This window comes from Capronia epimyces, assembly GCF_000585565.1.
Source record: "Capronia epimyces CBS 606.96 chromosome Unknown aczIQ-supercont1.4, whole genome shotgun sequence".
Lineage (NCBI taxonomy): Eukaryota > Fungi > Ascomycota > Eurotiomycetes > Chaetothyriales > Herpotrichiellaceae > Capronia > Capronia epimyces.
The window spans coordinates 2,625,368-2,648,181 of NW_006912907.1; the positions used below are offsets into that span (position 1 = coordinate 2,625,368).

The 22,814-nt window shown below is 53.0% G+C and overlaps 10 protein-coding genes across 10 annotated transcripts; 6 read left to right on the forward strand and 4 right to left on the reverse strand.

Annotated features, from left to right (window-relative positions):
• Positions 1 to 1,333: 1,333 nt before the first annotated feature.
• A1O3_05580 (gluconolactonase) lies at positions 1,334 to 3,082 on the forward strand (the record flags this gene model as incomplete). The annotated part of the gene is made up of 7 exons (XM_007735700.1): positions 1,334 to 1,555; positions 1,647 to 1,807; positions 1,873 to 2,066; positions 2,122 to 2,229; positions 2,330 to 2,539; positions 2,605 to 2,701; positions 2,776 to 3,082. 7 exons carry the CDS (start codon positions 1,334 to 1,336, stop codon positions 3,080 to 3,082), a joined length of 1,299 nt encoding a protein of 432 aa, XP_007733890.1.
• A 325-nt stretch (positions 3,083 to 3,407) lies between these two features.
• On the forward strand, positions 3,408 to 4,496 carry A1O3_05581 (uncharacterized protein; the record flags this gene model as incomplete). The annotated part of the gene is made up of 1 exon (XM_007735701.1): positions 3,408 to 4,496. The coding sequence occupies one exon, from the start codon at positions 3,408 to 3,410 to the stop codon at positions 4,494 to 4,496; it is 1,089 nt and encodes a 362-aa protein (XP_007733891.1).
• A 1,196-nt stretch (positions 4,497 to 5,692) lies between these two features.
• On the forward strand, positions 5,693 to 6,732 carry A1O3_05582 (uncharacterized protein; the record flags this gene model as incomplete). Its single annotated transcript, XM_007735702.1, has 2 exons — positions 5,693 to 5,854; positions 5,935 to 6,732. The coding sequence occupies 2 exons, from the start codon at positions 5,693 to 5,695 to the stop codon at positions 6,730 to 6,732; spliced, it is 960 nt and encodes a 319-aa protein (XP_007733892.1).
• A 1,646-nt stretch (positions 6,733 to 8,378) lies between these two features.
• On the forward strand, positions 8,379 to 10,544 carry A1O3_05583 (uncharacterized protein; the record flags this gene model as incomplete). Its single annotated transcript, XM_007735703.1, has 5 exons — positions 8,379 to 8,384; positions 8,530 to 8,982; positions 9,094 to 9,515; positions 9,869 to 10,169; positions 10,284 to 10,544. The coding sequence occupies 5 exons, from the start codon at positions 8,379 to 8,381 to the stop codon at positions 10,542 to 10,544; spliced, it is 1,443 nt and encodes a 480-aa protein (XP_007733893.1).
• Positions 10,545 to 11,585: 1,041 nt separating this feature from the next.
• On the reverse strand, positions 11,586 to 12,341 carry A1O3_05584 (uncharacterized protein; the record flags this gene model as incomplete). The annotated part of the gene is made up of 1 exon (XM_007735704.1): positions 11,586 to 12,341. The coding sequence occupies one exon, from the start codon at positions 12,339 to 12,341 to the stop codon at positions 11,586 to 11,588; it is 756 nt and encodes a 251-aa protein (XP_007733894.1).
• Positions 12,342 to 13,165: 824 nt separating this feature from the next.
• On the reverse strand, positions 13,166 to 15,446 carry A1O3_05585 (uncharacterized protein; the record flags this gene model as incomplete). The annotated part of the gene is made up of 2 exons (XM_007735705.1): positions 13,166 to 15,191; positions 15,316 to 15,446. The coding sequence occupies 2 exons, from the start codon at positions 15,444 to 15,446 to the stop codon at positions 13,166 to 13,168; spliced, it is 2,157 nt and encodes a 718-aa protein (XP_007733895.1).
• Positions 15,447 to 16,603: 1,157 nt separating this feature from the next.
• A1O3_05586 (uncharacterized protein) lies at positions 16,604 to 18,031 on the forward strand (the record flags this gene model as incomplete). Its single annotated transcript, XM_007735706.1, has 1 exon — positions 16,604 to 18,031. One exon carries the CDS (start codon positions 16,604 to 16,606, stop codon positions 18,029 to 18,031), a length of 1,428 nt encoding a protein of 475 aa, XP_007733896.1.
• Positions 18,032 to 20,031: 2,000 nt separating this feature from the next.
• On the reverse strand, positions 20,032 to 20,877 carry A1O3_05587 (uncharacterized protein; the record flags this gene model as incomplete). Its single annotated transcript, XM_007735707.1, has 1 exon — positions 20,032 to 20,877. One exon carries the CDS (start codon positions 20,875 to 20,877, stop codon positions 20,032 to 20,034), a length of 846 nt encoding a protein of 281 aa, XP_007733897.1.
• Positions 20,878 to 21,096: 219 nt separating this feature from the next.
• On the forward strand, positions 21,097 to 22,044 carry A1O3_05588 (uncharacterized protein; the record flags this gene model as incomplete). The annotated part of the gene is made up of 1 exon (XM_007735708.1): positions 21,097 to 22,044. The coding sequence occupies one exon, from the start codon at positions 21,097 to 21,099 to the stop codon at positions 22,042 to 22,044; it is 948 nt and encodes a 315-aa protein (XP_007733898.1).
• A 355-nt stretch (positions 22,045 to 22,399) lies between these two features.
• A1O3_05589 (uncharacterized protein) lies at positions 22,400 to 22,808 on the reverse strand (the record flags this gene model as incomplete). Its single annotated transcript, XM_007735709.1, has 2 exons — positions 22,400 to 22,557; positions 22,619 to 22,808. The coding sequence occupies 2 exons, from the start codon at positions 22,806 to 22,808 to the stop codon at positions 22,400 to 22,402; spliced, it is 348 nt and encodes a 115-aa protein (XP_007733899.1).
• Between the last annotated feature and the right edge of the window lie 6 nt (positions 22,809 to 22,814).

Here is a 22,814-nt window from a genome sequence, read left to right on the forward strand (position 1 = left end):
TAAGAAAGCTGCTACAATGCCAGCAGTTTCCCACGGTATCAGACCGGATATCATACCTTGGTGCTTGGATAGTGTCAAGTTCATCAACAGACTTGAGGCAAGTCGGGAGACATCGACTGGGTACAAGATCGGAAGTCACGATCGGGTTAGAAAGGGCTGCCATATTGGGATGACCAGAACGGTCAGATTGATGGATAGGAGGGGACTTGAGAAGCGAGAAGGGATGACCGAGCATTGTTTGCTGCCTCCATTGTACCATGTAGAAAGGCTCAAGCATCTCGTGGCTGCCGTGGCTCGCAGAAGGCCTTAGGCGCTTCCTGCGCTTTACGCCTCCCCGTAATGAGGGCAGTGACAGCCAACGTAATGTCACGCCTGCTAGAGATCTTTTGTGCCCTATTTCACACGGCAAGGGCCCGAATTGAACCCAGGACCTCTGTGAATGTGTGCCTACAACCCCCTGCCAAGCCAGCCTTGTGACCTGTGGTTCGGCCAATCAGCAGCCGCGGTTCATGGCTTCCAGGTAGCAATACATATTAAATCACCAGAATTCTGTGCAACACTGACCAGCCTCGGCCTCTAGACTTGCTACCATTCCAAACCACCACCGGGGTGGGGTAGCGGTATAAGCCCTTCTCAACTGGTGTCCATGCCTCAGCAGAGAGCGGTTGGACTCGAAAACGGGTGTTCGGAAAAATCGCTGCCCAAGCCCATGGAGCCTAAACAGCTCTGTGTGGGATGTGGTTTCGCTCCCTTGGACCTCAGGTTGGATTAGATTAATCATCTAATCCGGTCTGGGCTTCAAGGCAAAGTTTTTGTTTTTGTGTATGGCGATCTCAAGCTGATGGCGGATTGGTGCGCACGTGGTGTGGTATGCTGACTGAAAGGTACCAGATACCTACTACTAGAGGGGCGGTAAACAGTGTTGTTGCTTCGGGCAGTCAGTTAGCAGCAGGTGGGCAAAGCCATCATATTCTGTTCGTTTTGAAGTCTACTCTATATACCTCAGCTCCCCAGCATCCACTTCTTATCTCTCGGCCTCGTCGGCGGTGCTACACGGACCTGGCGCCGACTCTGACGCTTTAGCTCGCCGCCAAGAGAGCTGGGGATACCAGAGAGAGGAGGTCAACCACCTCCAGTTCATGTACCTAGTAATCACCCACTGTCACTACCTTACTTCTTCGGAAGTATATCTCCTCAGACATGTCCCTATACGAGAAATGACCTCATCTTGTGCGGAGGAAACGTGGAGAAGAGCTACGGTCGTCATTTCAAGGCGGGCGCAAGGTACTCCGTACATGACAGGATTGCAAATAAATATACGAACCCCGCCTTAATGGCGCTGTCACGGGTCGTGGATGCTCTTCACAGCATTGGAAACACCTCCTACACCTACTATCAAGACTCATACATGATGTTCTTACCACTCCTCTTTGGCAGCAGCCTCATGTCAAATGTGTACAGCCAAGCAGTACCCCAGCAGGCTCTGGTTGTAGACCAGACGAGCTTCAACGCCTTGAAGACAGTGCCACCACCGTCAGTGTCCAACCTGACCTCGGTAGGTTGGATTGCAACTCCTTCATTCCTAGGTTGTCGAATTACCCACGGTTATTGCAGATCTGACCGATGAATGTTCTTCTGAATCACAGGTCTTCCTTCCACCAGGTATCACAACGGAAGAAGCCCTTGCCAAACCCTTCCACGTCTATGACGACGCCTTCTACGACATCATCGGCCCGAATCCTACTCTGACGGTCATTGCCAGCCAGGGTCTTGATCCTCTCTTTCACGAGGCGGTTGTCTGGTTCGAGTGCCCTTAGCGTCTGAGCTCAATGATCTCCAAGCAGGGCAAGACTAATCGCAGCACCTGTGCAGGTATCCTCCCACAGACGAGGTCTTTTTCGTGCAGAACGCCGGCGCAAAGGCTGCCGGGACGGGACTCAACAAGTCTAATGCCATCTTGAAGATCTCTCTGAGCCAAGCGGCGGCTGTGTCGACCGAACGGAACGCCAGTGGCCGTGTAGATGTCGTGACTGTTGATGCAAACCCACAGATAGTCAATTCGAACGGTAGGATCTGCCCAGGCTTTTCGCCGAGGGATTGCTAACACCTGTTGTGTCATAGGTGCGACCAACTACAGAGGCCAGCTCGTCTTCACGGGCGAAGGTCAAGGAAACAACACTGCTCCAGCTCTCTATGTGCTGAACCCGGTTGAACCCTACAACACGTCCGGTAAGTCACTCCGGGGCCTTCCCGGATGCCAACGAACGTTGTGGCCTCATTCCACTCCACGCCCACCAAGCCTTAGACTGACTATAGTATCAACGATCAGTGCTCCTGAACAACTACTTCGGCCGTCAGTTCAGCTCCCTCAACGACGTGGCAATCAATCCCCGCAATGGCGACGTTTATTTCACAGATACACTGTACGGCTACCTGCAAGACTTCCGTCCTCCCCCGGCTTTGCCAAACCAAGTGTATCGACTGAACCCGTCGACTGGCGCCGTTACGGTGGTTGCCGATGGATTCGAGCTCCCAAATGGTAAGCGACGCTGCCAAACCGTGTCCGAGTTCCGACTCGGCGGCTAAACCAGTCCATTTGCATAGGGATCGCTTTCTCTCCAAACGGTTCCTACGCATACGTCACCGACACCGGCGCACAGTATGCCTTTTATGGGTATAACTTTAGCGCGCCAGCATCAATGTGAGTTTTCTTATTGCGTCTATAGCCCTACTCGTACGCAGTGCCTGAAGATGCTAACTTGGTTCTCTCGCTAGCTATCGGTACACTGTCGATGCCGATGGCACATTCAGTAACCGCAAGCTCTTCTCTTATGTGTCTCCTGGCGTTCCCGACGGCATCCATTGCGACACGAATGGCAACGTCTACTCTGGCGTGGGTGATGGCGTGCATGTCTGGAACCCCTCTGGCACTCTGCTTGGCAAGATCTTTCTAGGCATGACTTCGGCGAATTTTAATTTCGCGGGTAAAGGAAGGATGGTGATCTGTGCCGAAACACAGCTCTACTATGCGACACTGGCGGCGGAGGGTAATGTTGTTGCTAGTCAGATGCCTCCTGCCTGAGTTGTAGACCAGGAGCCAAAATTGTTACGGCGTGGGTGGCCTCCCCGCGGGTAACAGAATCAATCAACTTCAGGTCCAGAATAACTTGTACAAAGTGCTAGTATTCAAGACACTTAGGAGCATGACTCCAGCGTACGTGGACCTGTCGTAACAACAAGAAGGCCAGCCTGCCGTGTGAGAGGCTACGCATTAAGTAGTCATGTCACGTGGTCTGGAGGATTTGATATTGCGGAGCATTGCACTCTAAGCCGCTGTCGGTCGACATAATTCATCGTTCATATGTCTGACACTTCCCACCATCCTCGTCTTGACTCATGAACAATTGATGGCACCACAGACACTGGAAGATGACATAGCACAGAACGTCGCGAAGCCTTCGGGCCAGCCATCTGCATCTATCGCCATCCCAGAAGCCGAACTGCCTCCTCCCCCCAACCATCCACCTCCTGCGCTCCCAGACGCCGCATTGCCTCCGCCAGAGAACTGCGTAATATGCCTCGACCATATCACGGAGAAAGCGATCGCGCTGCCTTGCCGCCACGAACAGTTCGATTTCCCTTGCCTTGGGACATGGTTGCAACGGCAGCAGGTGTGTCCGCTATGTAAGGGCAAGGTCCAGGCCATCAGATTCGACGTTGGTGAAAAGGATACAGGAGGCAGCAAGGTATTCTACCTGCCACCACCAGAGGCTCCTGTTTCCCGACGGCCGGCCGCTGCTGCTGTGAGGCAGCGCAGACCAAGGCATCACCGCGGATATGCAACAGGTGGACATACTGCATTGCTCGGGCGTACGAACGTCGAAGAGACCAGAGATAACTCTCTCGAATTCCGCCGAGAAGTTTATCGCCACAAACTATACTCCCTACACGTCGGAACAAACCGTGTTTCCCGCTATCGCAATCTCACGCCGGAGTCATTCGTCAAAGATGAGCGTCTGACAACCCGGGCGAGAATGTGGATCAGGCGGGAGCTACAGGTCTTTGACTTCCTCAGCTCAAGCTCGCCTACGACGGGTTCCGCCTCTGCAGATCGCAGAGCGAGCAACGCGGATTTCTTGCTCGAATACATCATCGCCATTCTGAAATCGATCGACTTGAAGGGTAGTACTGGGCAAGCGGAGGAACTGTTGAAAGATTTCTTGGGCAGAGATAATGCGAAGTTGTTTCTGCACGAGCTTGAGGCTTGGTTAAGAAGTCCATACGAGTACTTGAAGGATTGGGATCGGGCTGTTCAGTATGCAATCCCTTCGGAAGTGGCAGAGAGTGGAAATGGACCCGACTTCAGTCGGAACAGCCACAATCCTTGTCGTCATCCGAACCAGTCTCACCCTCGGCGTGATAGGACATCTGTGCCCGAGTGGTTTTCGAACGGGTTTGTCTTGAGGGACGATGCTGTGCGAGCTCGATCCAGATGATGGGAGAGACTGGCCGTCATACCATTATCACTGATGATCTACTGTATCGAAGGCTCGAGCTAGCGCTGCTTATTGACGGGGGCCCCTTTCGGCATGTCCAGTCAAGAGACTCCTGGTATGAGAGAAAGTTTATAGTTACGAAGTTATGAGATATGAGAGTTGAGACTGGCCTGCGTTCGAGGTATGCTACATTAACCGTGCGATGAAGGAGATGCCCTTCCAACGCCCGTCATTTGTAAATCTAGGTACTCGGTACAGGGTCAACATTGGAGTCAATCCAACCGAGTACATAGACAATGCCATCACGCTCCAAGTCTACCATCTGACCCTATACCATGACTGTAGCCTTGGTCCTTTCTCCAGGATCTTGAGCGACCAGTGTACGGGGAGTAAGTACTCCGTACTCTGTACTCCATACTCAGTCCTCTGTATAGATTAGCGGCCACTGTGTAAGCTTAGATTTAACTCTAAATTCCACACCCAATGGCATTCCTGAGACCGCCAATCACAGCAGCCAAGGCTCACTATCCCAGTTTAGACTTGTGACTAGTGACAGAGACGTGCTATCACTTGAAGACCATCATCCTTTCTTACCTGGGAGCCGTTCTCTCCTGATTGTTCACCCATCCCCCTGAGCTATATATATGATTGTTTGCTTCGTGTGTACAGACTACTTCTGCTACAAGCAGCTCACGTGAGGCCATGGCTGTCCACTCACGTGTTGCCGCCAAGCGTAGCCCTGCACGTGCGAGAGTGTGCACATGCGCGCAGGGCAGACTGTATGCCAACACATGTCTTTCCACGCGGGTCAAAGAGACTGCTCACCAAGTTGATCGGGCCCGGATGTTTATCTTGTTCAACACCACTCATTCTCCTTCATTTCGGTCTCCCACCCCAGGGTAGCAGTGGTCGGACCCTTCTTGGAGTCTATCTACCGCCATCAACATCCTAGCACCACGCTGAAGTGGTTGGTTGTGTACGCAAGTGGTAAGTGGCCCCTTACTTGAGCGTTACCACAAGAACAAGATAGATCGGGGTGTTTGATGCGATCAGGCTGTCGATCTCAGGGTTGTCCTATTGTCCTGCCCCGATCTCATGGTTGTCATATTGTCCTACCCACGTTATAAAGCTTCGTCTTTATCTTTTGGTCGTTATTACAAGGCTAACATTACACTATAAGTGACAGAAACGACAGTATGGATTCTCCCAGCAATGTGGTCGACGACTATTATGCGATCCTTGGTGTTTCGATCGGCGACACACTGGACACCATCACAAAGAGCTTCCGACAACTTGCACTAGAGTGCCATCCCGACAAATGCCTAGATCGGCCCGAGAGTACCGCAGCCTTCCAGCGGGTGAGTAGTACAGAACTGCGTTGACTGGACAGTGAACCCTTGTCTCAAAGATCCAGCTGGCTGATTGAAGGATGTGATAGCTCTTGACAGCATATGAGACACTCAAGGACCCTGAGCGGCGACACCAGTACAACAAAACTTGGGTACGTCTCCAGCAGTCTTCTCAGCCAGAGAACAACTCGGCTGGACCAAGCAATGCCGAGCCAAGAAATCCCGGACCAAGCAGCGGGTCACTGTCTCGACGGAGTCCACGTGCAAGTACGACGGCGGACAGTCCGCAGAACTATCTCCGGGCAGCAAGGCAGTCGAAAATGGAGGAGCTGGCAGCCGATATGGTGGCGAATGACTGGCGCATCATTGAATGCCAGCGCACCATCGAGGGACTGATGGGAGAGGTCAATGAGATTCATGCTCAAATTGACGCCCTCAGCCAGGTTCCGGAGGCACCCCAACCCAACCCGCTCAGCCCCTGGTGGAGACTCATGAATCTGACTCTGCTGAGAGGGGGCGAGACCAAGGAAGACAAGCGTTCTAAAGAGAAGGAAGTGGAGGAGCGAAAGTCGGAAATCAAGGCCAAGAGAGCGGCGGTGCAGACTCAGAGCGTGAGGCTTTTGAAGGCCGGAGTGGAGGCTGAAGAGACGATTGTCGAATATGGCGCCATCATGCGTGCAGACATGAGGCAACGACTGGCGGCCTGTGGGGTTCCAATTCCTCAGGTGTTCGAAGCCCACAGCCAGCACTACTTTCCACAGACGGTCTGGGTCGAACAGCTCGCACGTGCACAGACGGCTCAAGCGACTGCTCGTCAGATCTACCTTGACCACACCATTGTCGGAGAAGGGCAGGGACGAACAACGAGTATCGATGAGAGGGATTGACCCATCAGCATCCCGAGTCAGTACTTGACACTAGTACTCCATACAGATCGACATGGCCGCCATCATTGACCATCCATCATGGCAAAGTGCAGTGCTGAATTCGGGGAGATGAGATACAACGACTACGATTGCTAACCCAGTGGAGGGCAGAGGGCAGAGGTCAAAGGGCAGAGGGCAAAGGTCGTCTGGACTTGCTGAACAGTGTTTACATTCACATATAGCTGGGACTGGGCTAGAGGCACGAGCATGAGACGACAAAGATGTGTGCTTGACGACATGGGCTGATCCAGACAGACAGACAGACAGACAGAGAAAGTAAAGGATTCTGTTTCTACATTCCATTCTTCAGCTTCCCAGTAGGCCGGCAGCCCCTACAGTAACCATGAATAGTACAGCCAATCCAGCCATGTATGTAGGTGAGTTAGTACGGTACTGGAATACTGTATACTGTATGTATATGTATACTGGATATGACAAGCAGACAATCGCGAGTCAAATACCTAGTATCACTCCTACATCTCCATAACTCTCTAGCTTCTCTTCTGGGGAACTAGGTGCCTGGGGACAGGACCAAGTGAGTACTGTGGTCGTTAGCTGTGACAGTACAGTACTCCATACATATCTGGACTTGATCCCCATTGCCCCGCCTCCTCCAAACCGGGGTGAAAAGACCAAGACCAAGGCCTAGACCTCCCAGCCGCAGCATCCTTTTCTTTTCATTCGTTCGGTTCATCAGGGGCCAGAAACGACAATGGCCAACGAGAAAGAAGAAGAGGAAGAAGAAGAGGAAGAGGAAAAGGCCGGGCGAATCAACCTCGGGCCAGTGTCCCATGTAAGCTGACGGCTGACCCGACTGCCGACTGCTGAGCTGACCAGCCACGGCTTACTTACGCTTGCCGTCATGCATCCTGGACGGAGAACGGAGAACACATCTGGTGAGATGAGGGGGAGGACAGCTGTTGACTAGGGCTGAGGCTACTTTCACCGCTGGGGGATGACTGTCCACGTACTCCGTGCTTCTGTACTTCTGTATAGCATCCAGTTACTTCCACCCTCTGAACACCCAACAAAGCTACAGCTACACCTGCATCCGCTCTCTACACTACACACATCAACACTTTCTGAGACACCGTTGCACACATCAGCACTTTCTGAGGGACCGTCTCCAAGGCCCCAAGCCCCAGGCCCAGGCCCAGGCCCAGGCGCAGACGAGACCAAGATGCCGTTCCTCGCGGAAGAAAGCGTGCGCATTCCCAACAAGGATATTCTCTCCTGGACGTTTGATGAGCCGAAATACGATGTGGACAAGCCGGTACGTACATACCTATAGACACCAGACACCAGACACCAGACACCGCCGTCGACCAATGCTGTGATGATATAACTTTACTTACTCCCATTACTGTCATGATATATCTGTATACGGCTACCATTACTGGGATGATATACCTGTACTTACTCCCATTACTGTGATATTTAACTGTACTTACTCCTCCCATTACTCCCCCAGATCTACATCGACGCCCGGGACCCGTCGAGGTCGATTTCTTCACGCCAGGCTCGCATCCTCATCCGCCAACTGATTGCAGGTCTTCGGGCCGCCGGTGTCTCGCAAGGAGACTGTGTCTGTCTTCATTCATTCAACGATGTCGGTAGGCCCCTTGGCCTTGGCCAATTACCCTTGATCCCTTACCCTTGCCCTTATCCTTACCCTTACCCCTGGCCAGTATTCCAACTGCAGGGTGACATGACAGCCTTTCTAACCCTTGGTGTCTGGTACTGTTTGGTCTGGTGTAGATCTACTATTCCATCTTGTTCCTGGCCATAATCGGGGCCGGCGCCATCTTTGCCGGCACGAATCCCGCATACACCCCGTACGAGCTGGCGCATCATTACAAGACGTCGCGCACCAAGTTCGTGCTCACCGAGCCGGATCTTCTGGCTGCGGTGCTGGCCAGCGCTCAAGAAACCAAAATTCCGCCGTCGAACATCTACATCTTCGACACCGGCAGCACCAGTGAAAGTCAGACCATCCCCATCCCGTCGGGATTCGTGTCCTGGAAGACCCTGCTGCTCCATGGCGAGGCCGACTGGGTGCACTTCGACGACGAACACGTCTCCAAGTCCACCACGGCCGCCCGTCTGTACAGCAGCGGCACCACGGGTCTGCCCAAGGCGGCCGCGCTCAGCCACTACAATCTGGTGGCGCAACATACCTTGGTCAACGAGACGCATCCAGTGCCACATGAGGTGTGTTGTTTGGTTCTTTTCTTATGTTTGGTCAAATGCAACCAGGATGAATGATTCAAAGGACTAAAGCAAGACTGACTCTGACTCTGACTCTCACTGATTCTGTATCAGATCCGCCGCCTGATCTACCTGCCCATGTTCCACGCGGCCACCGTGCCCGTGTGCCACACGACGCCCCTCCGCTCCGGCGACGAGACCTACGTGCTGCGACGGTTCGAGCTGGAGCCGGTGCTGGCGTCGATCCAACGCTACCGCATCACCGACCTGGCCGTGGTGCCGCCCGTCGTGGTGGCCATGCTCAAGTTCCCGGGCCGCGAGAAATACTCGCTCAAGTCGATCAAGGCCGTCTTGTGCGGCGCCGGCTCGTTGGACAAGGACACCCAGAGACAGATGCAAGCGTTGCTCGGTCCTGACGTCCCGTTGACCCAGGTCTGGGGCATGACTGAGACCAGCTGCGTCGCTTCTCGCTTCTATTATCCCGAGCACGACGACTCTGGGAGCGTGGGCAGGATGATCCCGAATCTGGATGTCAAGTAAGTTGTCCGGTACAGTCTACAGCCTCAGCCTTCCTAGAACCTATAGTACCACAGCCTATCCTGGATACCAACCGTACCGCTATCCTCATCGCCATCGTCATCGTAATTTTCATGAGCGTGAGCGTGAGCGTGAGCGTGAGCATGAGAAAGTTTCGATCGCTGGTTGCTTGGAGAGCAAGACAAACACCCTCCAACCCCCTTGGATCTGGAGCTCAAGACTGGCAAGCCCCCTCGAACACCGTCAGAGGGATTTATACGCCTCTGGAGACAACGAGACCATCCTACCCTACCTACCCTACCCCCTTTTTCCGAGTCAAGGCTAACAAACTCCCCTTTCTGTTCTTCTACAGGCTCATCGACGACAACGACAACGACATCACAGGCTTCGACCGGCCCGGCGAACTGTGCATCCGCGGGCCGACCATCATCACCAGCTACTTCGACAACGCGGAGGCGACGCGGGCGTCGTTCACCGCGGACGGCTACTTCAAGACCGGCGACATCATGTCATGCGACGCCCGCACGCGCAAATGGTACATGGTCGACCGTAAGAAGGAGCTGATCAAGGTCCGCGGCTTCCAGGTCGCGCCGGCCGAGATCGAGGGCGTATTATTGTCGAATCCTAAGATCCTGGATGCTGCCGTTATTGGCGTCACTTGGAGCCGCACACGCAAGTACAAGCATGATGATGATGACCGCACACGCAAGCACGACGATAATGACCACACACGCAATAACAAGCACGACAATGATGACCATAATCAGGACGCTGATCTACACGCCAAGCTCCAAGAACTGCCTAGAGCCTATGTCGTGCGGAAACCGAACTTGTCGGAGAAAGATCTGGACGAACAGGCCGTCAAGGCCTTCTGCAGCGACCGTCTGGCCAAGTACAAGGAGCTGACGGGCGGAGTGCGCTTCGTCGACGCCATTCCCCGCAACGCCGCCGGAAAGCCGCTGAAGCGCATTCTGAGAGAGTGGGCCAAGGCTGAAGCAGATGTGAAGACGGAGGGGGCGAGATTGTAGTAGGGCTGGTCAATTCAGATGAAGGGTTATAGTACTAATACGACACTCTCCTTAGATGAAAGGTCATAGTACTGTAACGACACTCTGTTCAGATGAAAGGTGAAAGGTGACTCTGTCGTACTATATCTAGCACAAGTGATGACGGAAATTCCATTCTATTCCAAAGCCTCTATATGGCCGTAAGAATCAAGCACCCTGCAGAATAAGTGTCAAACGTACTGTAGGCACTAACGTACTGTAGGCACTGACTTACAGCAGGCATTCCCAGCCTTGCCCTAACCCTTTAACCAGAAGGCACCAGTGGTATAGGCATAGGCATACATACCGTACTATATACTCTGGCCTTGGGCTCCCCCATACCCCTTTACTTTCCCTCTGATAGCGAACAGAACATGGAACATTTTCAACCTTTGACAAACTTCACAGAATTGTAGTCTGGCCGTCGAATTCGTCTATTAACATCTCATCACTAGTGGCTGAGAACCCAATAGATTCAATTCCTCTGGGAACCCAACAGATTCAATTACCCTGGGTAATCAGACTGGATTGTGATCCCATCAGATTCAATTACCCTAGGTAGCCGGACTTTGGATTGTGATCCCAACAGATTCAATTACCCTGGGTACCAGACATTGGATCGCAACTCTAGTAGCCGACTACCCCTGAGAGTCAATCGATGTCAGGCAGCATGACCATGATCGCAGCTGATGGAGCTCGTTGCCGACATTCAATGTCCCCGTAATGGTGGTCGCAGAGTTCGTGACGGCTTGAATCAGATCGGTCGGCGTCATCTAATTGTGTCAAACTTAGGCATTCCCAGCCTTGCTCTTTTAACCAGAAGACTGGTTTAGGCATACTATAATGTAGCATATGCGCCCCCTGCGACCCTTTCAACCTTTGACAAATTGACACTTCAACGTCGGATCTTGACAGTTGCCAGGAAATACTGTACTGTCCGAAAAGTCCGGCGGAGATGCAGAACACACCGCACAGCAAAAAGTGCAAGACATAGAGTGCCCTGCAGAAGGAGACTCTGTCTGTTCAGATGCCATATTCATCGACCAGATCGACCCAGGCATCGACAATCTTATCGACATCGCCCCTCTTGATCGGGATGCGATGGCCACCATCCCACTCGACGAGGGTCGCCGTGCCAGGGGCGCAGTAATCGTGCACCAGCTTCCGATGCAGATGCAGGCCTTCATCCTTCAGACCGTGCACATGCAACGTCGGGATCCGCAGCTTCATGTCCGGCCGATCGAGCAGACCGTCGAGATCGGCGGCGTCGGGCAACCCTCCCGCCGACTGCATCCAGGGAAACGACTCGGCTTCATCGTCGAGGCTGACCAGCGGCGCGCGGCCCGCGAGAATGACGGCAAACTTCCACGGGTCGGATTTGCCCCGGAGCTGCTGTGCGTACAGCAGGCTTGCGGCCAGCTTGGCGCCCTGGCTGAACCCAAGCACTCCCACCCACTCGCCAGTGCCGTCGTCGCTGTCCATGGCTCGCTCGACCGTGTATTCGAGCTCGTAGGCGCACGCGGCCGGGTCGATCTCGGCGTGCGAGTCGAGCCAGCGGAACCAGCGCCGGAAGGGGCCCCAGTCCGAGTAGACTGGGAAGACGCCGACGCCTTCGTCGCAGAAGAAGGGCGCGTCGACAAACACGAACCGGAACCGGTCGCGCAGTCGCTCGTGGTTCAGGAACGCCCGGAATTGCGCCCGGAAGATGGCGGCGTTGACACCCCCGCCGTGCAGGCACAATATGCGAGGAAGATGCAATGTCGGGTCGGGGGATGTCATGTTGGAGGGGTTAGGTCTGTAGGTGTTGTATGTTGGACGGGTGAGGTACTAGGTGTTGTATGTTGGACGGGTTGAGTACTGTAGGTGTTGTATGCTGGACGGGTTAGGTCTGTAGGTGTTAGGAATGATGGATATGACCGCAGATGGTTGTCACAATTCGCGCCGGGAATGGGGGAAACTCGAGGCTTGTAACGGTGGAGCCTCGTCTAGCCCGATGTCTAAAGGGGTTGAAGTGAACAAGATGCACTGTATCCGTCTAGATGGAGGAGAAGGGGAAAGGTGTGAAGGAGGGACGTTTCGGTCGTTCTGTAGTACACCATAGAATAAATGGAATCTGACACTGAGGCTGAAGCTGGAGGCTTGGGGCTGAGGCCAGGGTTAGGCGCGCCGAATTAGCCTTACAAGCCCCTAAGCCCTAGGGACGGAACAGAGCGCTGGGAGCTAAGGGCCTTAGGGGCTCAGGCTATCCTAAGGCCACCCTGAGCTTGACCTAACCCTAACCCTAACCCTATATAACCCTAACCCTACCTTACCTTACTTAGGCTTAGGCTGGCTACCTTATAGTACCGCCTTAAAATAGATGGCGGGCTCGAGGCGACCCTCCTATGAGTATTACTGTACCTCAGGTACTACCTAGGTAGACAACTTATAGCGAGGCTTAGGGGCTGTAGAAGATCTGTCCAGTATCTTATATCTTATACCTTAGAAAAGTCAACTACCCGTTACAGCTGGAAATTTCCTTCATACCATCCAAGTCGCTGTCGAAAACGCCGCCATCAAGTCTGGCATCCACCATCCACCCCAACGCTAGAACGACACCTTGCCTATTGTCCTATATTGATCAACCAATTCGAATCTGGTACACCGTCCTCCCAGTCCATCGTCGAGTTCAAGCCCATCGCAGAAAACGGATCGCTGAAGGGATTGGCGTGATTTGACGGAGGTTGAGCATTAAATGTAAAACTGTTGGGATTGTTTCCGAGCATGAGAGATGAGGCCGAAGCATAGCTCGGTCCTGCACCGAATCTCGGGCTGAGAGGATGATTGCTTTGCTGACCCCCAACCTGCTTCGCAAGCCGGGTCAACGTGTTCTGTAGCGCTTGGATTTCTAGAGGAGAGATGCCAATCTGAGGAGGGGTTCTTCCAGTAACAGCATGAGAGGGTTGTGTTCGCGGTCCCTTGGTAGACGACACCCTCGTCGACGTGGGCACCGACAGAGCCTGCTGGACTCTCCGGTTGTGTTCCAGCTTGGCCTTCCATTTCTTCCGCGACTGGTTGTGGGGGTTTAGTGGACTGCCGCTCTCAATCAAGAATTCCGCAATCTCGGCATGGCCCCTTCGCACGGCGATGGTGAGTGCCGTGTCCATGTCTTCATCAGCAACATGCACGTCGGCGCCTTCCCCGACGAGCATGCGGACGGTGTCATAACACTTGTTGGCCGCTGCCAGAATCAGAGGAGTGCTCCCAAGCCGGCTTTTGGCATTGATGTCCACCCCGGGCTTCTGGGCCACCGTCCGTGCGACATGGCACAAGTCTGGACGCTGACTCATGATGTGTAGCACGGTTTCATCCTGGTTGCCTTTCACCGCCAGGTCGGCGCCATGGTCGATCATGCGCATGAGCAATCCGGGAGAACCGTGGAAGCATGCCTCGTGCATGGCCGTTCTGCCGTCCTCGTCCGGCACATCGACACTGGCACCGGCTTCCATAAGCGTGACGACGTAGTCTTCGTTCCGATTGCGAATGGCCAGGTGTAGGGCAGTCTCACCGCTGTCATCTTGGCTGTCAAGTTTGCTGGTCGCCTTTGCCATCATCTTGACGAGCTCGTCCATGCCACCTTTGGTACAAGCGTAATGCAAAGCAGTCCTGCCATGCGTAGTGCCGATGTCAGGGTCTGCACCCTTTTGAAGCAACAAAAGGGCGCATTCCAGGGAAGATTCAACGGCAACGGCACACATCAATGCAGTGGCGCCGTCATTGTCTACCGCATCGATGTCGAGGTTATCCTGGAATAGCAGGAAGCGTAACACTTCCAAATGCCCAAACACTGCAGCAGTATGCAGCGCCGTGAAGCCCTTCCCCCCGCGAGCGTTCAAGTCGGCGCCTTTGTCCAGAAGGAGTTTGGCGAGCCTGATGTCGTTGTTCCGGGCGGCCCAATGAAGGGGGCCCAGGTCCGTTGACTCCTGCTCTGGACTCTCCTCTTCCAGAGCGGAGGTAAAGAGCTGTTCCACCTGGGAAACTGCGTCCGCATATTTCTTGTCCCGAGACGGTAGCTGTCGAGACAGTGTTCGGAGCATAGAGAGCGCCTTTTCCATTTCTCGTTTCTTACGGTCAGTGGACTGATCGTCGTCGTCGTCATCTTTGCTCCGTGTGTTGTCAGCTTCCGGGGCATGCTCGTCTCCCCCCGTGTCGCGGGGCTGCTTCGCACTGCTCTCAGGTCTGTACGGCAGGGACGGATTCGAGGGAGACTTTCGCTTCTTTGTCGGTCTGCCGTCTGTCTGGTCTATCCCGGCAGAAGTGTCGACCATGGTCTGGGCAGCGCCTGCTAAGCTGGGCTGATCCGAGGTGCGGTCCTCGGCGTCGGTCCCGTCGTCCACGTTTATGACGGTGGGGGCCAGTACAAGCTCGAGATGTCCAGGCAATTCTTCATCACTCGCTTCGACCGAAGGATTCTGCTTGATATAGCCTTCGATCTCCGTGTTCGGGATATCTTCTCCCCAGCGTTTGAAGCCGACGGTCTGCCCTTGTCCTCGATGATAGAGAAAACAACGAGCCAGTCTCCAAAGCTCTTCTTGCGGCTTGATTCTCTTGATCTTCCACTTCTGGAGTCTTGCTTTGATAGACCATCCACTAGGATCGTTAGCGGCGGGCTAAATAAGGATGGGCATGAGGGGGGCCATGAGCATATAGATCCGTGATGGATATGAGGCTTGAGAATGTCCCAGGGCAGTGAACAGGCAGTAGTAGAACTTACGAGGTTGTGAAGCCCATTTCAGACAGCCGATGTGCGATCTGGTCATGGCTCAAGCCGTCTCTGATGTAGAGTTGGGCTATCAAGTTGAGATGTTGTTTCCATTCTGCTGGGGAGTGGTAAGCCTCGGCCATGGCTGATGGCTGAATGGCGACTTGAACGACTTGAGACGGTGATTTGAACTGGTGGATGGTTGCGTCTCTGCAACCGATGCCAGCGTGACGAGCAGCGCATCTTTATGGGTTCGAGAAGGAGACTGCTGAGGAGAGGCTTTTGTCCCTGTCAGGTACAGATAGAGCCGCCGGGGGCACGAGGGCTGAACGCGAGACATGAGTAGAACTTCCTGATCGATTGGCGCTGGGCGCCTCCTGCATCATCAAGCAGGGAAGTTGGCCTCGAGTTGTCCGCTAGGGGCATGCTAGGGGCATCCTAGTAAGAGCAGGCTAAGGGCACTGCCCTGGCAGAGCTGAGGCAGACTTGCCCGGGCAAGAAGATGACGGCTTGCGTGGGAGGCTTAGGAGGTGTAGCAGTTGGTGGCAGGTAGGTGGCAGGCTTAGGGAGCTACCTTCTTCCCCCTGCGCGGGAGAATTCTGCCTTTGACGGGGAACTTTCGACTAGGGTTCGGGCGCTGGCTTAAGGCCGCGGCACGTAGCGCAGCGCAGTGAGGGGCAGAGTTCGCTCGCCTCTCCTGCGCTCCTCTTCCTTTTTCTATCTTGGTCAGATAGAGTCTTACCTCTTACCTGCTACAACTTGAATGTATCTCACTCCGGCATCGTCGTCATACCCATATTCTGCCGTCTTCTCTACATGTCCACCGAGGTTGGTTGGCGTGTCTGCCTGATCTTATCCCTTTTCCCGCCATATCATAGGTATCACTCAATCAATTGTCGTCGTCACCGTCCCTCTTCATCCAGGTCTCAGGTAGGTGGAGGCGGGATTTTGATTCCAAGAATAACAAGAGTCCAGTGCTGAGGGCATCGAGCCCGGACAACATACTAGACTGGTCAGTCAAAGTCATCACCATGGCTCAACCTAGCCGTCTCGGACAGAGCCTCGCCTCCTCTTCTCTCCTTCTCTCGCCGTCTCCTCGCCGGCAAGACGGTACCTTGTCTTTTGCCTACATGAAATCTTCCCTGCTGAAGTATTCCCTTACACTCAGAGGCGAGGTTGCCCTGTCATCTTTATGCACTCAACAACATGAATAAGAACCCAGCGCCGCGGCAGTGTCCAGGATGTTCTTCAATCAGCCACTCAAGAACCCTACAAGCAACGTGCTTCTGCAACTGCCCCAATGAAGGTCGATCAACTTGCTCAGCCGATCCAGAACATTTCGGCTTGTGCTGAACCTACCGCGGAAGCATCTCCTTTGACGATGCTCGATCTAACCAAGTTTATTCCATTTGTTTTGCCACTCCTGAACCTGGGTCTAGCCTTTCTGCAGCAGAGCACGTCTGGACTGCCCTCGGCCCTCTTGTCGATATTTCATATCTTCAGCAACCCAATTGATGCCCTCTGGAGTATTCTTTGTCGGCAAGAGGTCATTCGTCGATGCGTCCTTTTTTCCACAAGCCATGTTCCAGATGTTGGTCGCGAGTTTGCTGCCGTCTTATCCACCTACGACCAGTGGCTGCAAGATGCTCAGCCTCACGTTCTGCGGGCGCTGACAAACCGGCGGCATTTCTTGCAACGAAGCAGCCTAGACGGCACCCTTCTAATCACCGAGGAGGAAAAGCTGTTGATGCGACGTGCAGCACTAAGGCTACGAGGCTGCCGTCCCGATAGCTTCCTGCACACTCGATTCTCTATCGCTTCATACCTCGGCTCGCTTGCCATCGTGGCATGCAAAATCCTGCGGTCGAACGATGGACATGTGCAGCAGGAAGCTGGACACATTCTCTCACTTGTTGCCATCTTCAGCCATCTTATCTTCGCCGTTTGCATCAACGGATATGTGGGAGCTTTCTTATATCAAGAAGAGGCCGTGAGAATCATATTCGACCTCTGTGAAGCTCTGGGAGCACTTCACAGCAGTCCTCTGCATGCCTTCCAGCTACTACCACTACCGCTCTTGGATCCGTATCTCGGCGAACCTGTGGTAATCACCACGACACCCGGGGCATTTTTCAGGAAATATGCAGCCCTCGGCGGTGCTTCTGGGACGCTCAATTCTTTGCGTCTGCATGAACCGGCAACCCCCATCGACAACGAAGGGAGACCCAGCTCGGCTCTCCTCCTCATATCGATATGCGCCGCATTCCTCTCGTTCCAAGGTGCCATCGCGATTCCTTTGTTGACACCCACTCGAAAGACTGTGCTTGAGTTCCTTCCTTTCGGAGGCTGTTTTCTTGTTTGGCTCATCAACTGGCTTTTGTCCATTGGCATCTCATGGCTGTTCTCCAGGAAGTCGCTGAAGCTCGCCACATACACTTATATTATTACTGGCAGTGATGTTATCTTCACAGTCCTCATTCTGGGTTGTTTTGGGTGGTCTTTGAGCAACTGGTCTGGAACCGTCGTGACTACACCGACAGTGAGCACGATGACGATTATCACATGGTTCGTTGTCATGTTCACTTTACTTGGAGCCATGCTTCTGTTGGTTCTCTGGGTGGATTTTGGACGGGAAAATGCGAGACTGGTGTACGTGCGGTCGCTGGAAGAAGCCTTAGCGGACAGCGACGCCATCTCCATGACTGTGACACGGCGGCTCAGCGTGTAGCATGTTATGGTGTCTCTTTACACGACCTGAGCGAATATCAGTACACGACATTAGAGAGCATTCAGTCCTACAAATTAAGGTAAAGTTATCAAGTTGAGAAAGGGGTGTGAGAACATAGACACTGCCCAGCCAGCCTCAGACTCGAGGGTGGATGCTAGACTGAATTGTAATATCGTTTTACTCGACAACCCCTTCGATATTAAAGGAAATCTTTAGCTCTGACAGTAAATATCTTCAAGTTACCTAGGTACTGAATGCGCTTATAGTCTCCCTGGAGGAAACACCCTATTTTATTTATACAGCTTCTAACTCTGGAGCTAGGAGGCATCTAGGTAGGCATCTACTTACCTAGGCAGGTATCAGGAGAACCGCGTCATAATCCGCCATCTATTTCGACACCGGATTCTAAAACAGATACTGACTTGTGCCAGCGTCAGCAGGGGTTGGAAGTGAAACTGCCGACTCCCTAAAAGATCCACGGTGGAATGCGACGGCTACCTATCTCAGAGCCTTGGCCCTCTGAACTGGCATACCTCACAGGTTACAGGTCACAGGTCATAGGTCACAGCTCACAGCTCACGCCTGGATAAGGTGAGGTAAAGTGAGATAAGGTGAGATGAGGTGAAGCGAGGCGCGGCAAGGCTGTCCATTTCAGGGGGTAGTTGTACATACGTTAGGTGGTTGATTACAGAGTACATAAGGTAATTAGCTCTTGGCCGTGGATCCGTCCGTACGTACGTCCAGTGCCTAGATGTGCCTACATGTACCTAGGTACTAGGAACCTTACAGTATGTATAGTATGGACCTTACGTGGCCCACACGAACACGGAGCTCAGTCGGCGACGGGTATACTCCGTACATTAAGGTACAGGACGCGGTATCCGTACTGCTCCGGGCGACCCTATAAGTGGAGGTCAAGAAAGTACCTAAGGTAGGTATGGATCTTCTGTAATGTATGTATGTATTACTCATCGCGGTCGTTTCGGTCTCGTTCCACTGGCGCCCTGTACGAGTACTACGTCCTTGGGCCGTTTGACATCGATCCACATAAAGTCTAAAGCACTGCAGACGGAAACAATCGTTGATAGGGAAGAGTTGATCCGAAATCGAAAACTAAATCGAACAAGAAAATGTCGCGAACGTTTGTCTGGCATTGAATTGCATGTGAAGACGGGGTGTGGAAGAAGCTACACATTTGTATTACAGTCAACCCTGATGGGGCCTGGTACCTAGACGAGAAACAAGCCGTATGAGTAGGTAGGTATCTGGCACCTAACAAGCATCAATACCGGAAGTATGGAAAGCATGGAAGCATGGATACATTACATCCTGACTACTGTTATCGCTTGGTACTGCTCACTGGCTAGCTCATCTTTACTATAGCATACTGTCCTTTCGGGGCTATCCGATAATGCTAGTCTTGAGTCCATACTATTCTTGGTGCGGGAGCGATTCAATGTCATCTTAGAGGTGGCAGTCCATCAGCGCAAGTGACTCGACTCAACCCGAGGAAACTCGGGGCGAAAGCGGCCTTTGTGCATAGCTCGACTCTTCGACAGTAACCGTTCTAGCCAGCAGTACCTAGGTATATTGCTGACCTACCTCGGGCTGATCGGCAAATAACCTAGGTGGTATTGACGGGCCGGGGTCATGTCTGTCAATCTCCTCACCTCGACAGCCCGATGATGGCGGCTACCTCTGTCTGGCGAGCGCGACGTGAAGATCCTGGCTCTGTTGCGAAAAGTTCCGACGGTGTTAAGTAGCAACTGGTGAAAGGAACCGAAAAAGCAGCTCATTCATGTCAGGACTTCGGTACCAGTCTTTCTTGGGGAGAATTTCTCTTCCTTGCGAACGAATATCCTCAACGCTCTTCCGTCTTCGGACTTCTCCCATTTCCAAAAGATGGCACTCTCTGGGAAAAGCGCCTCACTTTCATCACTCGGATTATCTGGACATGCTGTGGCAGCCTCATTGTCCCACCTTCGAATCAAAGCTGGCCTTCACCTGGGAGGTAACTGGACTACGTACTCTCGTGTTGAGTGGCCGAATTTGATGACATCTTTGTCCCTCAACTCCACATATCTTCCTTCAGGTATCGCCTCGTCGTTGACTTTTGTCCCGTTCGCACTCTCTAGATCGATTACATACGGCTTCACTTTTCCAATCTTGTCCCCAAACTCGCTCCTGCGCTCGATATAGCGGAATTGGATGACGGCATGTTGTTTTGAGCAGCTTGGATGTTCGAGCGCATAATCGCACACTGAAACTTCTCTACCAAAAAGCCAGCAGGATTGTGTGTACAGTTCTAGGGTGTCGAGTATGTCTTCCCCTTTGAAAACATACAGCCTCCATATTTGTGACGAGGGCGGCTTCCTTGCCTCCGGCGGTTCATGATACTTCAAAACAATCGCGCCAGTAGACGTCGCGACAGTGTTGGCAGCTGCAGCAAGGAGACCCGACGGGCGAAAGTTTGGCTTTTGCTTTTCAGGGCCTGGAGACGGACTGTCATTGTTGGTGGTTTTGAAGGCGTCGACCTGCGACGGGAGAGGACCTTTGGATCGTTGGAAAGGCTCAGGTGAACGTCTTCGACGAGGGGACCGAGACTTTGACCGACGCCGGCCGTGGCGCCTGTCTCTGCTTCGATCTCTCCTGCGATCCCTATCATCTACGCTCCTCGACCTCTTTCGTGGTCGCTCGCGACTTCTTGACCTTTCGTGTTTCCTCTTCTCTTCCCGGCGACCATCTCTATCCGAACGAGCTTGGTCTCTGTACGGACGACGTGGGGCGTCCCCAGGAGATCGGGAATCTCGAGCGCGTCGCCGCGGAGGCGAATTGGAGTCGGACATTACCTGCTGCCGATTAATAGATTTTGGTTGTTTGCAGGAAGTTCTTAAAGAAATGGTCGGCTCAGTTTCCATTTTCCGACACGGGGTTGCCGGCTGGACCACAGACTAAATGAGTGACTTCATGACTCGCACGCCTGCACCCTGCTCGGTTAACGGTTTCGTATCTCCTTCACAAACACGACCATTGAAGGTGTCTGTCAAGCCGTTTGTCTATCCAAGATGCAGTATTCGCTGTTGAGAAAGGCAAACCTAGCGACAGCCTACGGGACATGGCAGTGCTGCGCGTGCACATGCTCCTCCTCACCTCGCAAACGACTGAAACCAAATCCGCAGTTCGCCCCGCAGTCGAGGAACTACGCCGATGTTAAGTCGGGCAGTCACCATGAATACCGTGATAGCATGAATTGGCCCTGTCGAAGAACGACTTCCTGGACCCCATCACCATACGAAATCTTCGATCTGGCGAAGGATGCAGTGTACACTAAACATAAGTTTTATGAACTGGTCAAAATCTACCACCCCGACAGGAATGGGACAGGCTCTTCCGGCGGAATTGGCCACGGAGAGAGACTAGAAAGATATAGACTCGTTGTGCAGGCACACGAGATATTATCCGACCCGGTAAAAAGACGAGCTTATGATGCTTCCGGATTCGGCTGGGGGTCGACCGGTGCGGCTACCAGACATTCACGGGGATTTACCAATGGTCAAGGCAAGACGTACGGCTTTGGTCCGGATGACGATTCTTCCATCTTCCAGAACGCAACATGGGAGGATTGGGAACGGTGGCGTCAAAGGCACGATCACCCAAACAAACAAGAGTCCTCTGGCACGTACATACATACAAACACCTTTGCGTCGCTTGTTATACTTCTTGCTGTTATCTCCGGAGTCTTCCAAGCCACCAGAGCCGGCCAATTTTCCGGGCAACTGGAAGAGAAGGCAAAAGCGTTCAGCGAAGAGACAAGCCGATTCCTGGCATCGAGAGCCGAACAATACCAAGAGAATCAGCTAGACGTGGATGGGCGGATCAAACATTTCCTGGCCAAACGTGATCCATCCAAGTATGGCCTGAAAAACGAGGAGACGGAGGTATATCGAACACATTTTGCAGAACAAAACAACATGAGACCAATGCCAAATTTAAAGGGGTCGGAAACTGAATAACGGATTATGACGACTTTACGACCCGACACGGGATGAGATCCAACGACTTTACAGAGTGGGCGCCATTCCAACATGTTTTGACTGATCATTCGGCAAACATAACAGCCACTCGGCGAGTAGTGCAGAGCCGCAGATGCTCGTTACACAGCACAAATCACAACAGGATACTAACACTGGGAGGATGAGGATCCATTCTGTGCAAACTGTACATTTTCATAGCCTGACTAGCGTCAGGACGCCATGGACGACTGTTGTACAAAGCAGAACGCCATATTTGATCCATGATAAGATGACACGGTTGGGTGGATTGTGTCTAACCTGACTGGTTCAACAACATTCGAAGCGACTTGCTGCTTCACGAAATCTTTCCCTTGACTTCTTCTGCCTTTCCCTTAGCCTCGCCTGATAGTTCAGCGGCTTTTCCTTTGGCTTCGCCACTGACTTCCGCCGCCTTGCCTTTAGCTTTTGGAATCTCAACCCCGGCAACTTCGGAGGCTTTGTCTTTTAGTTCGGCTATGGAAACCATCAAATTAGCATAATGATCTGACGAAAGCGGAGAGCAAATGTTCCATACCTGTTTTATCGATACCGGCAACAGCTACATCGGAAACAGCTCGGTCGACTTTCTTCAGGCCATCTTTCACAGCTTCAGTGGCTGACTTCTGGTGGACAACTGCGGTAGAGAAGAGGCGAGACGATTGCTGGAGCGCAGACGCTCTGACGGTAGTCCGTAGGAGAGGCGTGGTTCGGGAGAGGAATGACATTGTGAA